The following is a 16,969-nucleotide window of genomic DNA, read 5'->3' on the forward strand; positions in this document are numbered from 1 at the left end:
CATTCTCTCTCAATATCTCCTTTCTAATCTTTCCCCCCACCCCATTGTTAACACCAGTGCATTCCTCCCCATGGTCTCCACCAATGGTTCTCAACCTTTTTCCCATCATGATACACCTGACGGACAATGCTTACATGTGTGACACACTGCTCATTACAATCCATGGCAGAAATAAATTTAAAAAAAAAAAAGGCCAGTATTACTTTTATTGTTAAGAATGTCACAAGTACTCTTTCTGAACATAAATTAAATAAATAGTAAACATCCCATACCAGAACAGCACCAACTTCCAGCACTCAAACAGTAACCACCTAACCTAAGAAAAGGCAACACTGAAAATATTACACAAGGCCTTAAAACGCCAATACTCCTCCTATTTAGGAAAACGGAACTAGCCAGGCTGCTATGGAGCCCTACACAGAAGCTACATGCCAGCAGAAAAACCTCAGTCACATGTGCAGATCCCTACCTAACAAAGAATAGAGAGACCATAAAGCATAACTAGAAGCATGCAGACAAAAACTGAACTGGAAACCGCAACAAGCCAGAGACTCTGTATGCAGTGCAACAAAGGAAAAAAAGAAACACCACCAGTCCTCATAAAACAAACCAAGAAATATAAAATCAATAAAGGTAAAACCATACGAATAAGAACAGATTATTTCAAAACAGCTGATGAATGGAATATCCAATTAAAAACTTATATACACCAATAAAATATTTCAAAACAGCAGACAAAGACCCAGTAATTAAAAATAAGGATAAAAAATGCTCTGCTCTCCACCACCTGGGAACATTGGAATTGCAGGTACCCTGAGATTGTTGAGAATTAGAAGGGGTAGTTGCTTGCAACTTTCTCCTCTCTGTCACACACAAGCTCTCTCCTTCTCATTTACATAGGCGCTCAATCACACAATTACACACATGCTGTCTATCTCACACACAAAATTTCAATCACACACGGGCTCTCAATCACAACCTCACATACATGCTGGCTCTCTCTCACACACGCGCGAACACGCGAACACACACACACACACACACACACACACACACAAACAGGGTCTCAAACACATATGCTCGCTAACTCTCTCTCTCTCCCCCCACTGAACAACTAGCAGCAGCAATAGCTTCCTCCTCTTCCAGCCCTCATGGCTTCGAGAAAGAAGTCCCATCGACCACGGGGGCTGACGTTGCTCCTCTTTTTGCTCCAGGCCGCACTGCTCTTCTCCTTCGGGACAATGCTGCATGCACTTGTACTTAGCATGGTCTCTTCTTTCTGCGCACGCAGCCACTACACACCACTTCCTCTTTCGGGCCAAGGGGATGGGAAGAAGAGACCAGGCTGCTAGTACCACTGAGTGCCTCTTCCAGTTCTCCTGCCACGTTCTGTCCGGGCCATCAGCATTTTAAGCCCAGGCAGAGAAAGAGTTTGTATCGAACCACTGGTCTACACTGCTCTCCATAGTGCTGAAAATTCTTTATGGCTGTGCTGCAACCTCTCTTCCTGTCTTAGTGCAGGTATAGTCACTTGAGTCAATCAGCAGCAATGCATAAAGCAGCCAATCAGTGATAGACTTGCACCAGCATGCCTGCCCATGGCGCTCTGATATGTTGCCATTTGCTCTTCTGACTGTAAGTAACTGAGCTGCTGGTAGTGGTGGAATACACTCCCACCATCACTACTGCACTTCTAATCAAACTCCTTCTGTCATCATTATTGTGGACCAGATCAAACTCCTCCTACCATTCTGCTGGAGGCTGGATGAAATTACCATTACTACTTCTAAACATTTCTATAGCTCTATTTAACATATGCAGCACTGTACAAACACATAAGAAAAAAGTCCTTGCTCATGGGGGTACCTGGATTAAATCATAATTTGCTACAATGCAATTTGCACAGGAAGTGTCCCTCTCTCACCGCACAAAACGTTTAAGAGCCAACTTGCCTGCCAACTTTGATCCAGGTGTGACAGTGCCACATCTGCGAGCAGTCCCCATGCCAGTACCTCTTCGGGAGCTTGGAGGGGCTTTAGAAGACGTAGAAGAGCTGGCAGACGAAGGTCTATTCCCATCCACAGAGTCTTCATCATCAAAATTTTTATCTGTAGGAGAAAAAACAATTGAGAGAAACAAGTAAGCAAGTCAGTAAACTAATGCAAAGATTATTTATGTTTTGCAGGAGCAGGTTGCACAGCGCTACACAAAAATATTGCAAATATTGTAGCTACATTTTTTCAACAAGTTCCATTTTCTATCTGAAAGCAAAAGTATATAAGCAAAATAAAAGTTCTACTGCAGAGACTGCGTCCCTGTTATTCAGACAACTGAGCCATTACCATACCAACAACCCAATTATAAATACTGCCTGAGTAACTGAGGAGGAAGAAATTTCCAAAGGCAGGACTGCCACCTTTAACTTCCTTCACCATGACAATTTCAAATGCATCAGGTCCCTGCCATTTTTAACAGAGTACTGTGCATAACCACGGTGGACCTACTGCCCAAGTGTGGAGGTTTTAACAGAAGTTTTCAAACCTCCAGACAGATGAACTGATCCAGTGCATATGTGCTTTTCACATATTTTTGCAAAGCCCTTAAAAAAAAGCATTTTGCAAATGACTAAAGGACACAAAAATACTCCTTGGAAAAACTTTGGTTGCATTATAGCACTAAAATGGAACGCCATTTTCAATTCTGACTGCTATCAATGAAAGTCTAACACAAAGTAGAATAGAAACGTCTCATGACTTCAATAGCTATTAGCTTTCAACTCAGCAATGTTTTTACTACTTGAGAAGACCAAGTCTTAAAACTAATAGCATTTGTAGATGGCACAATTAAAACTGGTAAGCAGATTATTGTCCAGAGAAGAGCTTTCAGTACCTTGAAAAGGACCTTAAGGCTTGGCGATACAAATTCCTTAGACAGAATTAGGCTTATTTGTTTAATTTTCAAGTAATATTGTGATAATGAAAGGAAAGAGACTCAATATTGGGTAGCTCTTTAATGTGGGGGTATATTAATGTGGAGGATCACACATCTGCAGGTACTGGACTTTGAAATCATGCTGGCAGGATGACAAATCAAATGCCTAGTCAAGCTCTGGAAAGAAGTGGGCAATTTAAGCAAACTATTTAAAGGATGAATGTTTCACATTACATGCTCACAGGACTTGACAGCTAATGATATAGTCTATGAACATATATATATATATATATATATACACACACACACACACACACACACACTTTTCATTGTTTTTTTTCATAACCTATATCATTAAGGCTTAAGACTTGTTTGCATATAAACTACAGGTGGAAATATCTATACCACAGAAACCACAAATCTATAGTGCTATAACATAGCACTGCATATTACTCCAAGGACACAGCCTGTATTTATTTATTTAAAAAACAGTTTTTTCCCCATATTTTAGGTGCATCTTAGTAGGCACAGATGACTGAGGCCCAGTTGCGCTTCAGTGTGCCAAAAGGAAGAAGACTAACAGTACTTGTCAAAAAGTTGGACCAAAAGTCCAATAAAAGTTGTTTTATTCTTTCTTTTCTGTTCTGAATGATGCACTACATTGTGTGAATGAGAATCAGTTATGCTGGAATGGTACTTACGGACTAAACGTGTTTACGTTGAGGAGATATGAACCAGTATTTAAAACACGGCACTGCAAGCAAAGAGAAATTCTACAACACAACCCCTTCAATTCTGATGCTCATTTGACACTACATAAGTCACTTAGAAATTACCCCCTAACTACCAACATCAGTGCAAAGTCCACAGGTGCTTTTTACTCACTGACTTTGCCCCAGTTTTCAATGTGACAGCTATCCAAACACATTTACACATGCTATTTTGTGCAGGTAGTTTTACATGAGAAAACGTACACACACTCTTGAATTTTCTATAGTATGCATGTAAATGTAAGCCTCTTCCAACCGCACACTTGGAAAAGCAGAGTTGCTTACCTGTAACAGGTGTTCTCCTAGGACAGCAGGATGTTAGTACTCACACATGGGTGACATCATCAGATGGAGCCCGGCACTAGAAACTGACTGGCACATTGAGCATGCCCAGCATGCCACTATCCATGCGTGGTTCCTCTTCAGTCTTGTAACATAGAATTATGAAAAAAAACTAGGAGAAACCCAACTCCGCGGGGTGGTGGGTGGGTTTTGTGAGGATCTACATCCTGCTGTCCTAGGAGAACACCTGTTACAAGTAAGCAACTCTGCTTTCTCCTAGGACAAGCAGGATGGTATCCTCACACATAGGTGAATACCTAGCTATAGGCTGCTCCCAACTATAAGGAGCCAGCACTTAACAGGTGCCGACACAGGGGCCCAATGCAGGGAGAGTTGGGTTTCACAGCTGGAAAAGATTACAGAGGACAGACTGGCCAAAACTGTTGTCACGTCAGCTGACCTTATCCAGACAGTAAGGCGAGGCGAAGGTGTGGTGGGAACTCCAAGTTGCAGCCCTGCAGATCTCATCCACAGGCACTGCACACACATGTGGGCTACCAAAGCTGCCATGGCTCTTAAAGATTGAACCCTGACATGGCCCCTAAGCTGCAGTCCCGCCTGCATATAGCAGAAAGAAAAACAATCTGCTCGCCAATTCAATAAGGTCTGCTTTGACACGGCAACTCCTAATCTGTTTTTGTCAAAAAAGAGAGTTGAATGGACTGCCTGTGGCCCGCCATACAGACCAAGTAAAAGGCTAGGGCCCTCTTGCAATCCAAGGTGTGCAGAGCCCGCTTGCCCTGGTGCAAATGCGGCTTCAGAAAAAAGGTGGGCAGGACAATAGACTGGTTGAGATGAAATTCCATCACCATCTTTCGCAGGAACATAAGGTGGTTCTGCACACAATCCTATCGTGAAAGAATTTCTTATAAGGTGAGTACGACACCAAAGCCTTAAGTTCGCTGACCCTGCACGCCAAGGTGGCCGCAACTAGGAAGATAACCTTCCAGGACAGACACTTCAGGTCACAAGATCGCACGAGCTCAAAGAGCCCTCATGAGGTGGGCCGAGACCACACTGAGGTCCCAGGACACCACCAGGGGCCAGATTGGAGGCTTGAACTGAAGTAGGCCTCACATGAAGCGCCCCATGAGAGGCTGCATTGAGATGGGTGAGCCATCCACCCCTTGATGATAGGCCCCAATAGCACTGAGGTGGAACCTCACTAAGGTGGCCTTCAAGCCAGCCTCCGAGTGGTGCAACAGGTAGTCAAGAAGCTTCAAGGTGGAGCAGGGAGAATAGATCCAAACCATGGCTCTGACACCAAATTGAAAACCCTCTTCCACTTCAGACAGTAAGACTTCCTAGCAGAAGGCCTCCTGGATTCTACTAGGACCAGAGACACCTCTTCAGAAAGGCCCAGGGTCTGCAAGGTCATCCTTTCAACATCCATGCCGTGAGAGATAAGGCCTGAAGAATGGGATGACGTAACCTGCCCTGATCCTGCATGACTAGGTCTGGGGAGGTTCCCCAGACTGATCGGAGCTTGGAAGCGGAAAACAGATTTGCCTCGGTCAATTGGGTGCGATCAGGATCAAAGTTCCCCAGCCCTGCTGGAGTTTCAGAAGAGTCTTCAGCACTAGCGGAAGCAGATGGTATGCATATAGGAGGCTAGTGCCCCAATGGCGAGCGAAGGCATCCGATGTCTGCTGTCTGATCTGCAACCTCCTGCTTTAGGGACCAGTCATGAGGGTGGAAAGAGCGACTCAGATCATCCACCGCTGCTACATTTTTGGTTCCCAGCAAGTACATGGCACGAAGCAGGATGCTGTGGGACAGAGCCCAGGACCAGATCTGGACCGCTTCTTGACTTAGGAGGAATGACCCCATGCCTCTCTGCTTGTTCAGGTACCACATCACCGCTTGACTGTCGGTCTGAACCAGAACTACCGGGATTGCCTGGCCAACAGAGAACACCCATAGCATGTACCAGATCGTACAGAGCTCCAGGAAATTTATCTGGCATTGCTTCTCCTGTATGGACCATTGCCCCTAGGTGCAGAGATCCGCAACATGGCTCCCCAGCCCATGTGGGAAGCATCTATAGTGAGAGTATTTTGAGGGGGAGAAAACTGGAAAGGGAACCCTACATCCAAACTGAAACAGGTCTCTCACCATAAGGATTCCCGAAGTGGCGAGGGTGACTGTGATGCACACCCGAAGTTCCTTGGTGGCCTGACACCACTGGGACTGCAATGTTCACTGTGTCCTGCACACGTGCAGTCGAGCAAAGAGCATGACATGGATGTTGCCATGTGGCCCAGGAGACAGCATCCTGCACGCAGAGATCTGATGTCTCGGAGATCACTTCCGCCAGGGACCCCAGGGTAAGCGCTTGGTCCCAGAGCAGAAGCGCCCAGGCTTGAACCATGTCTAACCTCACCCCAATAAACTCCAGCTGCAGGCTAGGGACCAGTTGGGACTTCCAGTAGTTGATCAGAAAACCCAAGGCCTCCAGGATCTGAATAGAAGACTGAAGAAACTGCAGTGCACCCAGCCTGGTGGTGCTCTTGATGAGTCAATCATCCAGGAAGGGGGAAGACCTGCACAACGTTTTCTGAGCTAAGCACCCACCACCGCTAGGCACTTTGTGAAGATGTGGGGTACAGGCGCTAGGCCAAAGGGTAGTACCAGATACTAAAAGTGTTCCTCCCTACCAGAAATAGGAGGTACTTCCGGTGGATAGGAGAGATTATAATGTGAGTATAGACGTCCTTCAGGTCGACGGAGCAAAGTTACTCCCCCGTCCGTAGGACAGGGATTAGGGCACCCAGTGCAACCATTTTGAACTTTTCCCTTATGATGAATTTATTTAAAGCCCTGAGGTCCAGGTTAGGATAGAGACCTCCTGTTTTCTTGGGAATCAGGAAATACCTGAAGTAAAACCCACTGCCCCTGACTTGGCGGAACGGGTTTGATAGCATGAGCTGTTAGAAGGGCAGAGAACTCTGCTCAAAGCATCTGCTGATTCACTGAAAACCCCCAAGAGGGGCAAGAAGATGATTTCAGAGGGACCCTTTGGAAATTCAGTCTGTCCGAACAACAGACAGCCAACTGTCTGCAAATGAATGCAGGCGGCATCCAACCGGGGGGGGGGGGGGGGGGGGGGGGGGGCGCGCTCGTTGCAGGCACGGGTGGCTGACTTAAGCTCCCTCACAGCCAGTCACAAAACCCCAGGGCAGGGCCCTGCTGCGGGGCTGGCTGAGGATGAGTGGCTCGCGGCTGGCATATATGGGACTCTAGGCACAGCATGTTGGGATCTCGCCCTAACTGCTGGAGGATAGTATTTCTTCAAGCGATGCGGTAGAAGAGACATCTAGATCCCTGCCTCGATGACTTTTTGCCAAAGGACTGAGGGTCTGAAGTGTTGGTGGACAGATAATGGAGGGTTTTGTGATAATTCTTCAGCTGTGTCACTAATTCCTTGATTTTATCTCCAAAAAGATATTCACCAGTGCAGAGCAGATCCGCAATATGCTCCTGTATCTCTGGCCAGTGGTCCGAGGCCTGAAGCCAGGCCATGCACCGAGGGCCAATGCCCGCTGCAGCTACCCTTGCCGCCATTTCAAAAATATCATATGCGGACTGGACCTCATGTTTATCACATTCTAAACCCTACTGAACCACTTTCAGGAAGTCCTCCTGAAATTGTTGCATGAGACAGTCCACCAGATCTTGCACTTCCTTCCAGAGGTTTCTGGAGTTTTGGCTCATATATAATTGGTAACATGCAATCCAGGCCACCAACACAGACCCCTGGAAGACTTTCCTTCCTAGAGTGTCCAGTGCCCTATGATTGCGACCTGTAGGAGCCGAAACAAGGGTCCGCGATCTCTGTCTTTTTTAGGGCAAATTCCACCACCACAGACTGGTGTGAAAGCTGGCAGTGCTCAAACCCCATGGTGGGTTGTACCAAGTAAACCATATCGGTCTTTCAGTTTACAGGGGGTACCCAAAATGGGATGCTCCCACAGTCAAAGAAACAGATCTTTGAAAATGTCATGTGCCAGCACTGCTACAACATTCTTAGGGGCATCCACAAATTGGAGGGCCTCCAGCATTTTGCGTCTGGAGTCCTGCTCGGTCAGAAGCTGGAATGGTACCAATTCTGCCATAACTGTCACAAAGCCAACAAAATGTCAGGTTCCATGGGCACCAAAGAGTGCATCGGAACTGTGGGCACCGGAAGCATGGAGGGAATCGGGGAGCCCAAAGGCACCGAGCCTGAGGGACCCGGAATAGGCAAAACTGAACAGGGTGCCTTCCATGAAAACGGGACAATCGACCCTGATAGATCCCCCTCATCAGAGGAACTGGACACTGGAATAGTCTCCAGTGGAGGCCGCTCCAGTGCCCCGTGCGGCATCAAGGGCACCCAGGGTACTGGGAGAGGCTGTGTTGGCAGTACGAGAAGTCAGTACAACTGCACCAGCAACTGTGCGAGCACTGCTGGAGCAGGCTCTGGTGGCGGCCCCGATGGGACCGGTGGCTCGATACCTTGTAGGGCTCTCACCTGACCACCAACCATATCCAGCACTCCAACTCCTCCTTGAATGCTGACAAAGAGAAGTCAGCTTGAGAAGGAGGAGGAGAAACCAGATCCTCATCGGAGCTCTGAGGGGGATTGGTGCCCATCACCGGAACCAGTGGGGATCACTTCAAGCCTTCTGCCTCAATGGAGGGCGATGCTTCCTCGGGTCGGGGCTGCTTCGGGAGCAGCTTGGCTGGTGTTTGTGCCTTCCCGAGCTTGGAGCCATGGGAAGATGGCGATCAATGGCAATGCTTTATTGACTTCCCCCGGATGCTCGGCCCGGTCATTTCCCGGAGCCACGGGAGATTGCAATGATCTGGACCTGGAACGCAAAGAAACAGAAAGCGGACAATCCCCCGTGCCCAGTTCCACCGAAGAAACTGGTGACGGGGAAGATAACATGGGTGCTGGGGTTGCTAAGACCTCACACATCCCCACACCAGGGTTGAGGGCTCAGACTTGCTGGTGCTGAAGAGTTTGTTCATTTTACGTAGGAGTGCGCGACGGCCCTTCGGTGTCATCTGGGCGCAGAAAACGCACTCCTGGATATCATGTGATGCCTCCAGGCACAAAATACAGACCTCATGGGTGTCTGTGATGGACACAGTCTGGGGCACTGGGGCATCGGCGAAAGCCAGACAAACCATAGGAAAAGAATCCAATATACGGTCGATGACCTGCGGCCCCCCAGGAAATAGACAGCGAATGTAAGACTTACCGCAATGTCCACTAAGTAGACCCTGGAGGTAGAGGGACCCTGTGCGACAAGAAACTGGAGTTTCCCTATCACCCACCCTGTTTAATATCTACATTCTCCCCCTCTGCCACCTACTTTCAAACCTCAAACTCAAATTTTATATTTACGCAGATGACCTTCAAATTTTAATCCCTATATCCAAATCATTGGACTCAACACTCAGGTTATGGAACTCTCATCTACAAACTATAAACCACTACTTATCCAGCCTCAACCTTGTGCTCAACACTTCTAAAACCGAACTCTTGCTAATTACTCCAGAAGGTAGTCCCATACTTCTCCAATCACAAAATATTCCACATATATCACACGCCAGAGATCTTGGAGTCTTAATCGACAGTCACCTGAACCTAAAGCATTTTATAAAACACACTACTAAGGAGTGCTTTTACAAGTTACAAGTACTCAAAAAACTCAAACCGCTCCTATTCCACTACGATTTCAGATCCGTCCTCCAAGCCATTCTGTTCTCCAAGATCGACTATTGTAACTCCATTCTGCATGGTCTTCCAGCCTCTACCATTAAACCGCTCCAGCTACTACAAAATACAGCGGCAAGGATTTTGACAAATACCAATCGGAGAGAGCATATTTCTCCTATTCTAAAAGATCTCCACTGGCTCCCAGTAAATTTCCGGATCCTCCATAAATCTCTCACAATCATTCATAAAAATATCCACCATCAAACCCCGCTTGACCTGTCTCATCCTTTCAGACTGCACTCGACAGCCAGGCCTTTAAGGGATGCTTACAAGGGATCTTTACACGTTCCTACAATCAAATTAGTGCACCACGCAAACCTCAGAGACCGGTCTTTTTCTACCGCAGGCCCTTCCATGTGGAACGCCATGCCTCCGGACCTCAGACTGGAGACTTGTCTAACAACTTTTAAAAAGAAACTAAAGACATGGCTGTTCAGCCAAGCCTTCCCCACTACAAACTCCATTGCCTGATCTAGAATTGTACACCACACATCTCTGTAAACAAAACTCTCCAAATTTTTCATGCATAATATCCATTAAAGAGAGGTTGGCCCCTTGCCCCCTCTTCTGTATATAGTATTTATTCTATTTTATTTCACTTTATTTATATATTTATTGCTCCGTTCACCCCTTCTTTATTTTCCTACTCCAAGTTAAGGCTTCCTTGTTATAATGTAACTGTATGCTCCGTATCTCTTGTTGATTGGTTAATTGTATATTCTGCTTAGTTCATTGTAAACCGAATTGATTTGATTTGTATCAAGAAAGTCGGTATATAAAAGCCTTAATAAATAAATAAATAAATAAATAAAAGAAAAAATACGATTGGAACAGTTTTTCACAAAAAAATAGCATGAGCTTCACAGTCACGAGGTGAAAGTTTCGCAGAAAAAGAGACTGAAGAGGGACTCCTCGTGGATAGTGGCATACTGGGGATGCTCGGTATGCCAGTTAAAAGTTTCTAGAAACCTTGCCAAACGTTTTCCTTGCCGGGCTCCATCTGATGTCTCCCATGTGTGAGGACTACCATCCTGCTTGTCCTAGGAGAATGCCTAGCAGGCAATTTTCGAAAAGTGCATTTCTACAAGCATAACACCTTTTTTTTACCCACAAATACAAACAGTAAGGTCATCCACCCCAGAGGTAGAGCATTAAACCCGAACGTTACCTGTTCAATACTCTATTGTTTAATGTAACGCCTTACGGCGAAAGTTTTGTTCTTTGGAAACCGTCTTGATTTGATTTGCATATCGAGAAAGTCGGTATATAAAAACCCTAAATAAATAAATAAATAAATAAATAAATTTTCTAATACTGTGCATAAATTAGCTGGTAAATTCGCATGTAAGCTACACCAGTCTTTAAAGCAGAACTAATGCATAAATCCGCTTTGAAAATCCTCCTACCAAAACTCACACACACTTGCACAGGCTAAAATGTGCACAGAATTTTTTTTCAGCAAAACTTACTACATACACATATTTTACAAAATCCCAAAGCATGTATGTACACCCAACTTTGTCTGTGATCAGTCCAAGTAAAACTTACGCTTGAACATGACACCTGTACAAAAGTCGCACACCAGGCAGGCAATTCTGGGAAAAGGTGATTTCGGTGCATAAAACACTTTTTCCTGCAGAGGTCCCTTTGAAAATACCTCCCTGTTGTAAAGCATATTAGGACCCTGCCTAGATGCGAGGTGCTATATAAATCCAAACAGTGAATACATTACATCAAAAACGACCCGTTGTGTGCATGTTTTCACTTACAAAAAACATTCATTTATTTTGCATCGATTATAAAGTAGTTAACATTAAGACTAGGGAAACCATTATAAACTACACTAGAACTGAAAATATTAGATTTCAACATTTTAAAACTAAGTATTAAACCGCATACGCACAAAGCAAAGGAAAAAAACCACACAGAAAGCTAGCTTGTGTGTGGCTAGGTACGTATCACCTATCAACATGGATCAGCAACGTTTTTGTGGCTTATAAAGGAATTATCTTGGCTCACTGGCTCAGATAAAGCAATATCTGTAACCTGGGGATCCCTTCCCCCCATTTAAGATTACACAGTTAGGTTCAGCCTTTCGCACCCCACTCTCTCGCCTAGAGCATTGCTGTGGGGTGGAACAGAAAAGGAGAGGCTCAGCAGAAATAAATCTTTTCTTCCACATGCCTGTGCGTAACATGAACAGTTCCTTGTTTGGGGATGGGAAACCCAGCCTCAGCTTCACAGGTTTCCATAATATATATTTCAGTTTCAGCTGCTGTGAACAGCTAGCTACACAAAATCTTGAGAGCTGCTGAAACAATGCCACATAGGAAGCCAATCATTACGGTCATTTAAGGCAAGAAAAACAAGGACCAGATGCATTATTTATTTACCCTTTCATGCCAACAGATAAAAGCAAAGGCTAATTCTTGGATATTTTTTTCTGAGTCTAAAACCTACAAAACAAGAAAAGTAATTATCGGGGTCAAAATATAAAGGTAAGTAATTACAGCTGCACACTGCACATGGTGAGGGTGGAGTGCATTTTCTTCTGTAGAAAGATTGTGAAACAAAGACAAACTGATCCTAAGACAGATAAGCCAAACCAGCATTTTCATGTAAATAATGCAAGGTACATTTCTCAGGAAGAAAAAAAAGCCATTTTTATAATTCCATTGTAACTAGGGAGATTAATATTTAATTGGCACTATCCTCATGCCTGACACACCGGAGCTCATTTATAACAAATGTACAGCAATATTCAGAATACCCAACTCTTGTTAAAACAAGACCTATTTTTGTTCCATCCACTACAATTTACTGTAAACCAACAATGTATTAAAAACATACCTTTAGCTCTTTAAAAAATGGGAAAAAAAAGATGTGCTTACGAGTACATATCCTTTTGCAAATAAGCTTCCTCAACATTCCTTCTTAATTTCCATGACACATCCAAATCTCCTATATTTCCTGGACCTTGTCCTTGCTGTCAGCTCCGAGGATAATCAGTCACAGATTTTCCAAAAGCTTGTGTCTGCTGCCCATCCACCTAGACTGGAACAGCTAGCCTTCAATTCAATGGAGGCAACTTTATTGGCCAGGAAACGGTTATTCCCATCCTTGTGGACATGTGCTTTGCTTAATAGTAGAGAAATTCTCTGGCATGATATGTGACTGAACTGCAGATATCTACGTAAGGCAGAAGCCGAGCCCTTTTGACTGTCTTAGCCAGCAGCAAGACCTAGCCCCAGTCTGCTCCCCAAGGAGGCTAAGACAGGAGCATCTCAGCAGCTGTCATCATTTCTCCATGACAAATAAATGTGGTCATCATCTGGTATAAAACAAAATCTTCTCCAGGTTACTAAAGATACTGTCAGGACTGGTAAAGTAGGAATCTGAAAATGTAAAGAAAAAAAAATCTTCCTATCCCTGCATAATTTGTAAGTATTTAGCCATAAATTGTATTTTAGTCACTGGGGGAGGAGGGTTATATTTTTTAAAGCAATCTGGAAAGCTTCTAGGCCACGGAGTGCCATGCCAAAAGGGTGGATATTTACAATTGCGGTGCAATTTCATTTTACATTTTAATGATGCAACAATGTCAGCAGAGTCTTGGCAGGATGTGCCAACAATATAATTCACACATCTTTGCTGCTACAAGCACAGCCGATAAATGTCAGATTACCACGTTCCCATTACAGCAATTCTGAGAGCATCCCTTTAAGCAGGTGTCAGCCACTTTTTACATGCGTGTAGTTAATGTATACACACATCCAACTACACTATAAGAACACCCTCTTTGATAAGGCAGATGTTCTGATTGTAGAGGTAGCCGATTAAAATGTGAAAAATTCCTGAAGTCACAATTAAACAGAAGTGCCACATCCTTATATATTCAACATGAACATGGCAATAAGTAATGTCTTTGCTAATGATCGTGCATGACTGCTTTCATTAATTTTTCAGGATCAAAATATTTAAACTAGCAAACAAATATGCTCTGCATCTATTAACTAATTACCAATATCACTAAGCCCTCATTTCTTCAGTCACCAATCAGGAAATCTCCCAAGCAGCACCTCCAGCAGGAGGAGGAAATGGCAAGACAGGGTTGACTGGGAGGCTACTGTCACATTTTCCAAACATACAAATACCACATACTACAGACCAAGGGTTCTTAACCCAGTCCTTGAGATGTAGCTAGCCAGTCAGGTTTTCAGGATAACCACAAAGAACATGCAAGAGATAAATCTGCACACAATGAAAACAGGGCATGCATATTCATTGTACCCTGAGGGCTGGGTTTAGAACCACTGCTATAGACACAGATTACTTATCAATAGCAACAATCGAATGTTTGATTTATGAATGATTAACGGGCCGATTCAGTAAAGTCCGCGGGAGAGCGGACGAACGCCTGCTCTCCCGGCGCGTGCACAGGCCATTCACCTGTGCACGCGATTCTCTATTTAAATGAGGCCCGGCGGTAGAAACAGGCAAAAGGAGGCGCTAGGGACACTAGCGCGTCCCTAGCGCCTCCTTTTAACCCGAAGCGGCGGCTGTCAGCGGGTTTGACAGCCGACGCTCAATTTGCTGGCGTCGGTTCTCGAGCCCGCTGACAGCCACGGGCTCGGAAACCGGACGCCGGCAAAATTGAGCGTCCGGTTTTCGACCAGACAGCCACCGGCCCATTTAAAATTTTTTTTTTACCTTTCGGGACAGAAAGTGTACAGAAAAGCAGTTTTTACTGCTTTTCTGTGCACTTTCCCGGTGCCTGCAGAAACTAGCGCCTACCTCTGGGTAGTCGCTAATTTCTTAAAGTAAAATGTGCGGCTTGGCTGCACATTTTACTTTCTGTATTGCGTGGGAATACCTAATAGGGCCATCAACATGCATTTGCATGCTGAGGGCACTATTAGGTTCCGCGGGTTGGGCGCACGTTTTCCGCCCCTTACTGAATAAGGGGTAAGGGAAAACGTGCATCCAAGGGCAGGTTAACAGTGCGCTCCGTTGGAGTGCACTGTACTGTATCTGCCTGTAAGGAGGATGGCTGCTTTCAACTTTTTATGGTTTCCTACTATTTACCTGCTAAAAAGGAATAAGCCATCATCTATCATTAAGAAGGAAAGTAGAACCCACAATCCCATGCTTAACATTTTACTTTTCTACCTGTTTGGCAGATGCAATCATTCAAATTTGGAAGATACATCTGACTGCTACATAATTACATGCCAACAACAAATACCACAAGCTGATTACATCTTTAAGCGCTAGGACTTTTCAACTTCAGAATTATTAGCACAGGTCCAGATCAAATATTTAAAACTAGCTCATACTGCCTACATAAAAATAGTTTGCATACAAGGGGAAAAAAAAATTAGATCAAAGGAATTATATGATTCCATTTTAGTTTTCTGGCAATAAAATCCCCTCTGTGCTGAAAATACAATGCAGTTCTAAAAGGATGGCTCACCTCAAAACTAAAACTAATCTTACAAGGAATATCACACTGTGACTAGACTAGACCATAAACCATATTTCCCCTGCATCAAGGGTATAGAGATCCTCATGATTCACATTCGGTACTTTCAAGTAGCAGCATTGAGGTTAGAGCACTGGGCTTTGAACCATTGCCTCAGGTACAAACTTATGGGCCGATACAGAAAGAAGAGCGGGAGAGCCGGCGAGCGCCCGCTCTCCTGACGCGCGCACAGGCCAGTGTCCTGGGCGCGCGATTTAGTATCGGCCCGCATGCAAATGAGGGCCCGCAGTAAAAGGAGGCGCTAGGGACACTAGCGCGTCCCTAGTGCCTCCTTTTTGACAGAAGCGGCGGCTGTCAGTGGGTTTGACAGCCGACACTAAATTTTACTGGCGTCGGTTGTCGAACCCGCTCATAGCCACGGCTTTGGAAAACAGACGCCGGCAAAATTGAGCGTCCGGTCTTCCAACCTGCGGGCCACGGGCAGATTTTTAATTTTTTAAATTTTAAATTTTTTTTTATTTTTGGGGCCTCCGACTTAATATCGCTATGATATTAAGTCAGAGGGTGTACAGAAAAGCAGTTTTTTCTGCTTTTCTGTGGACTTTCCTGGTGCCGGCCGAAATTAAAATGTGCGGCTTGGCTGCACATTTTACTTTCTGTATCGCGCGGGAATGACTAAAAGGCCCATCAACACACATTTACATGGCCGCGCGTTTTCGACGAGCTATTACCCCTTACTGTATAAGGGGTAAAAATAGCGCATCGAAAACGCGCGGCCAATAGCGGGCTAACAGTGCGCTCTGCCGGAGCGCATCTTACTGTATCAGCCCGTTAGACTGTGAGCCCTCTGGGGAAAGAGAAAATACCTGCTGTACCTGAATGTAACTCACTTTGACCTACCAATGAAAAGGCATGAGCTAAATCTAAATAAAATAAAATTATGAAACTTCAAATCAGGAGTTAATGCAAGTATTAAGAACATAGGAAGTATCATGCTGGACCAGACCAAGGTCTGTCGAGCCCAGCATTCTGTCTCGGACAGTGGCCAGTCTAGGTTATGGACTTTTCTTCGGGAACCTGTCCAACCTCTCTTGAACCCTACTATGTTAAGTTTCCTTGACCACATCCTCCGGCAACAGATTCCATAGATTGCTGGCTGAGTGAAAAAATATTTCCTATGATTTGTTTAATTTTGCCAGTTGCTAGTTTAATGGCGTGTCCCCTAGTCCAAGTGTTGTTTGACAAGGGTAAATAACCATTTCACCCCACTCGTGATTTTATAAATTTCAATCATAATCCTCTCAGTCACCTTGTTTTCTAAGCTAAAGAGCCCTAATCTGTTTAGCCTTTCTCCTTAAGGGAGCTTTTCCATCCTCTATCCTTTTTGTCACCTTTCTCTGTACCTTTCCCATGTCTTTTTTGAGATGGGGTGACCAGAATTGCACACAATACTCACGGTGCAGTCATACCAAGATCTATACAAGGGAATTACATTCTCAGTTTTGTTTTCTAGTCCTCTACAAATAATTGCTGTCATTCTATTTTCATTTTTTGTTCACCAATACACACTGAACGAAGATTTCAAAATATTATGCATAAGGAATCAGGGTCCTTTTCCTAGGTGATGACTCCTAACACGGAACCCAGCATAGTGTACTTGTAGTTGGGATTATT

At 44.7% G+C, this 16,969-nt stretch overlaps 1 protein-coding gene across 21 annotated transcripts in view; it reads right to left on the minus strand.

The window, feature by feature from the left end:
- CLASP1 (cytoplasmic linker associated protein 1) overlaps nt 1-16,969 on the minus strand; it is a 637,864-nt gene that overhangs the window by 348,834 nt on the left and 272,061 nt on the right. For all 21 annotated transcript variants that reach the window (XM_029605186.1, XM_029605182.1, XM_029605181.1 and 18 more), the window contains exon 9: nt 1,953-2,108. In XM_029605186.1, coding sequence (XP_029461046.1) covers nt 1,953-2,108 — 156 coding nt within the window. The remainder of the gene's footprint in view (nt 1-1,952; nt 2,109-16,969) is intronic.

The sequence above is a fragment of the Rhinatrema bivittatum genome, chromosome 6 (genome assembly GCF_901001135.1).
Source record: "Rhinatrema bivittatum chromosome 6, aRhiBiv1.1, whole genome shotgun sequence".
In the NCBI taxonomy this organism is placed as follows: domain Eukaryota; kingdom Metazoa; phylum Chordata; class Amphibia; order Gymnophiona; family Rhinatrematidae; genus Rhinatrema; species Rhinatrema bivittatum.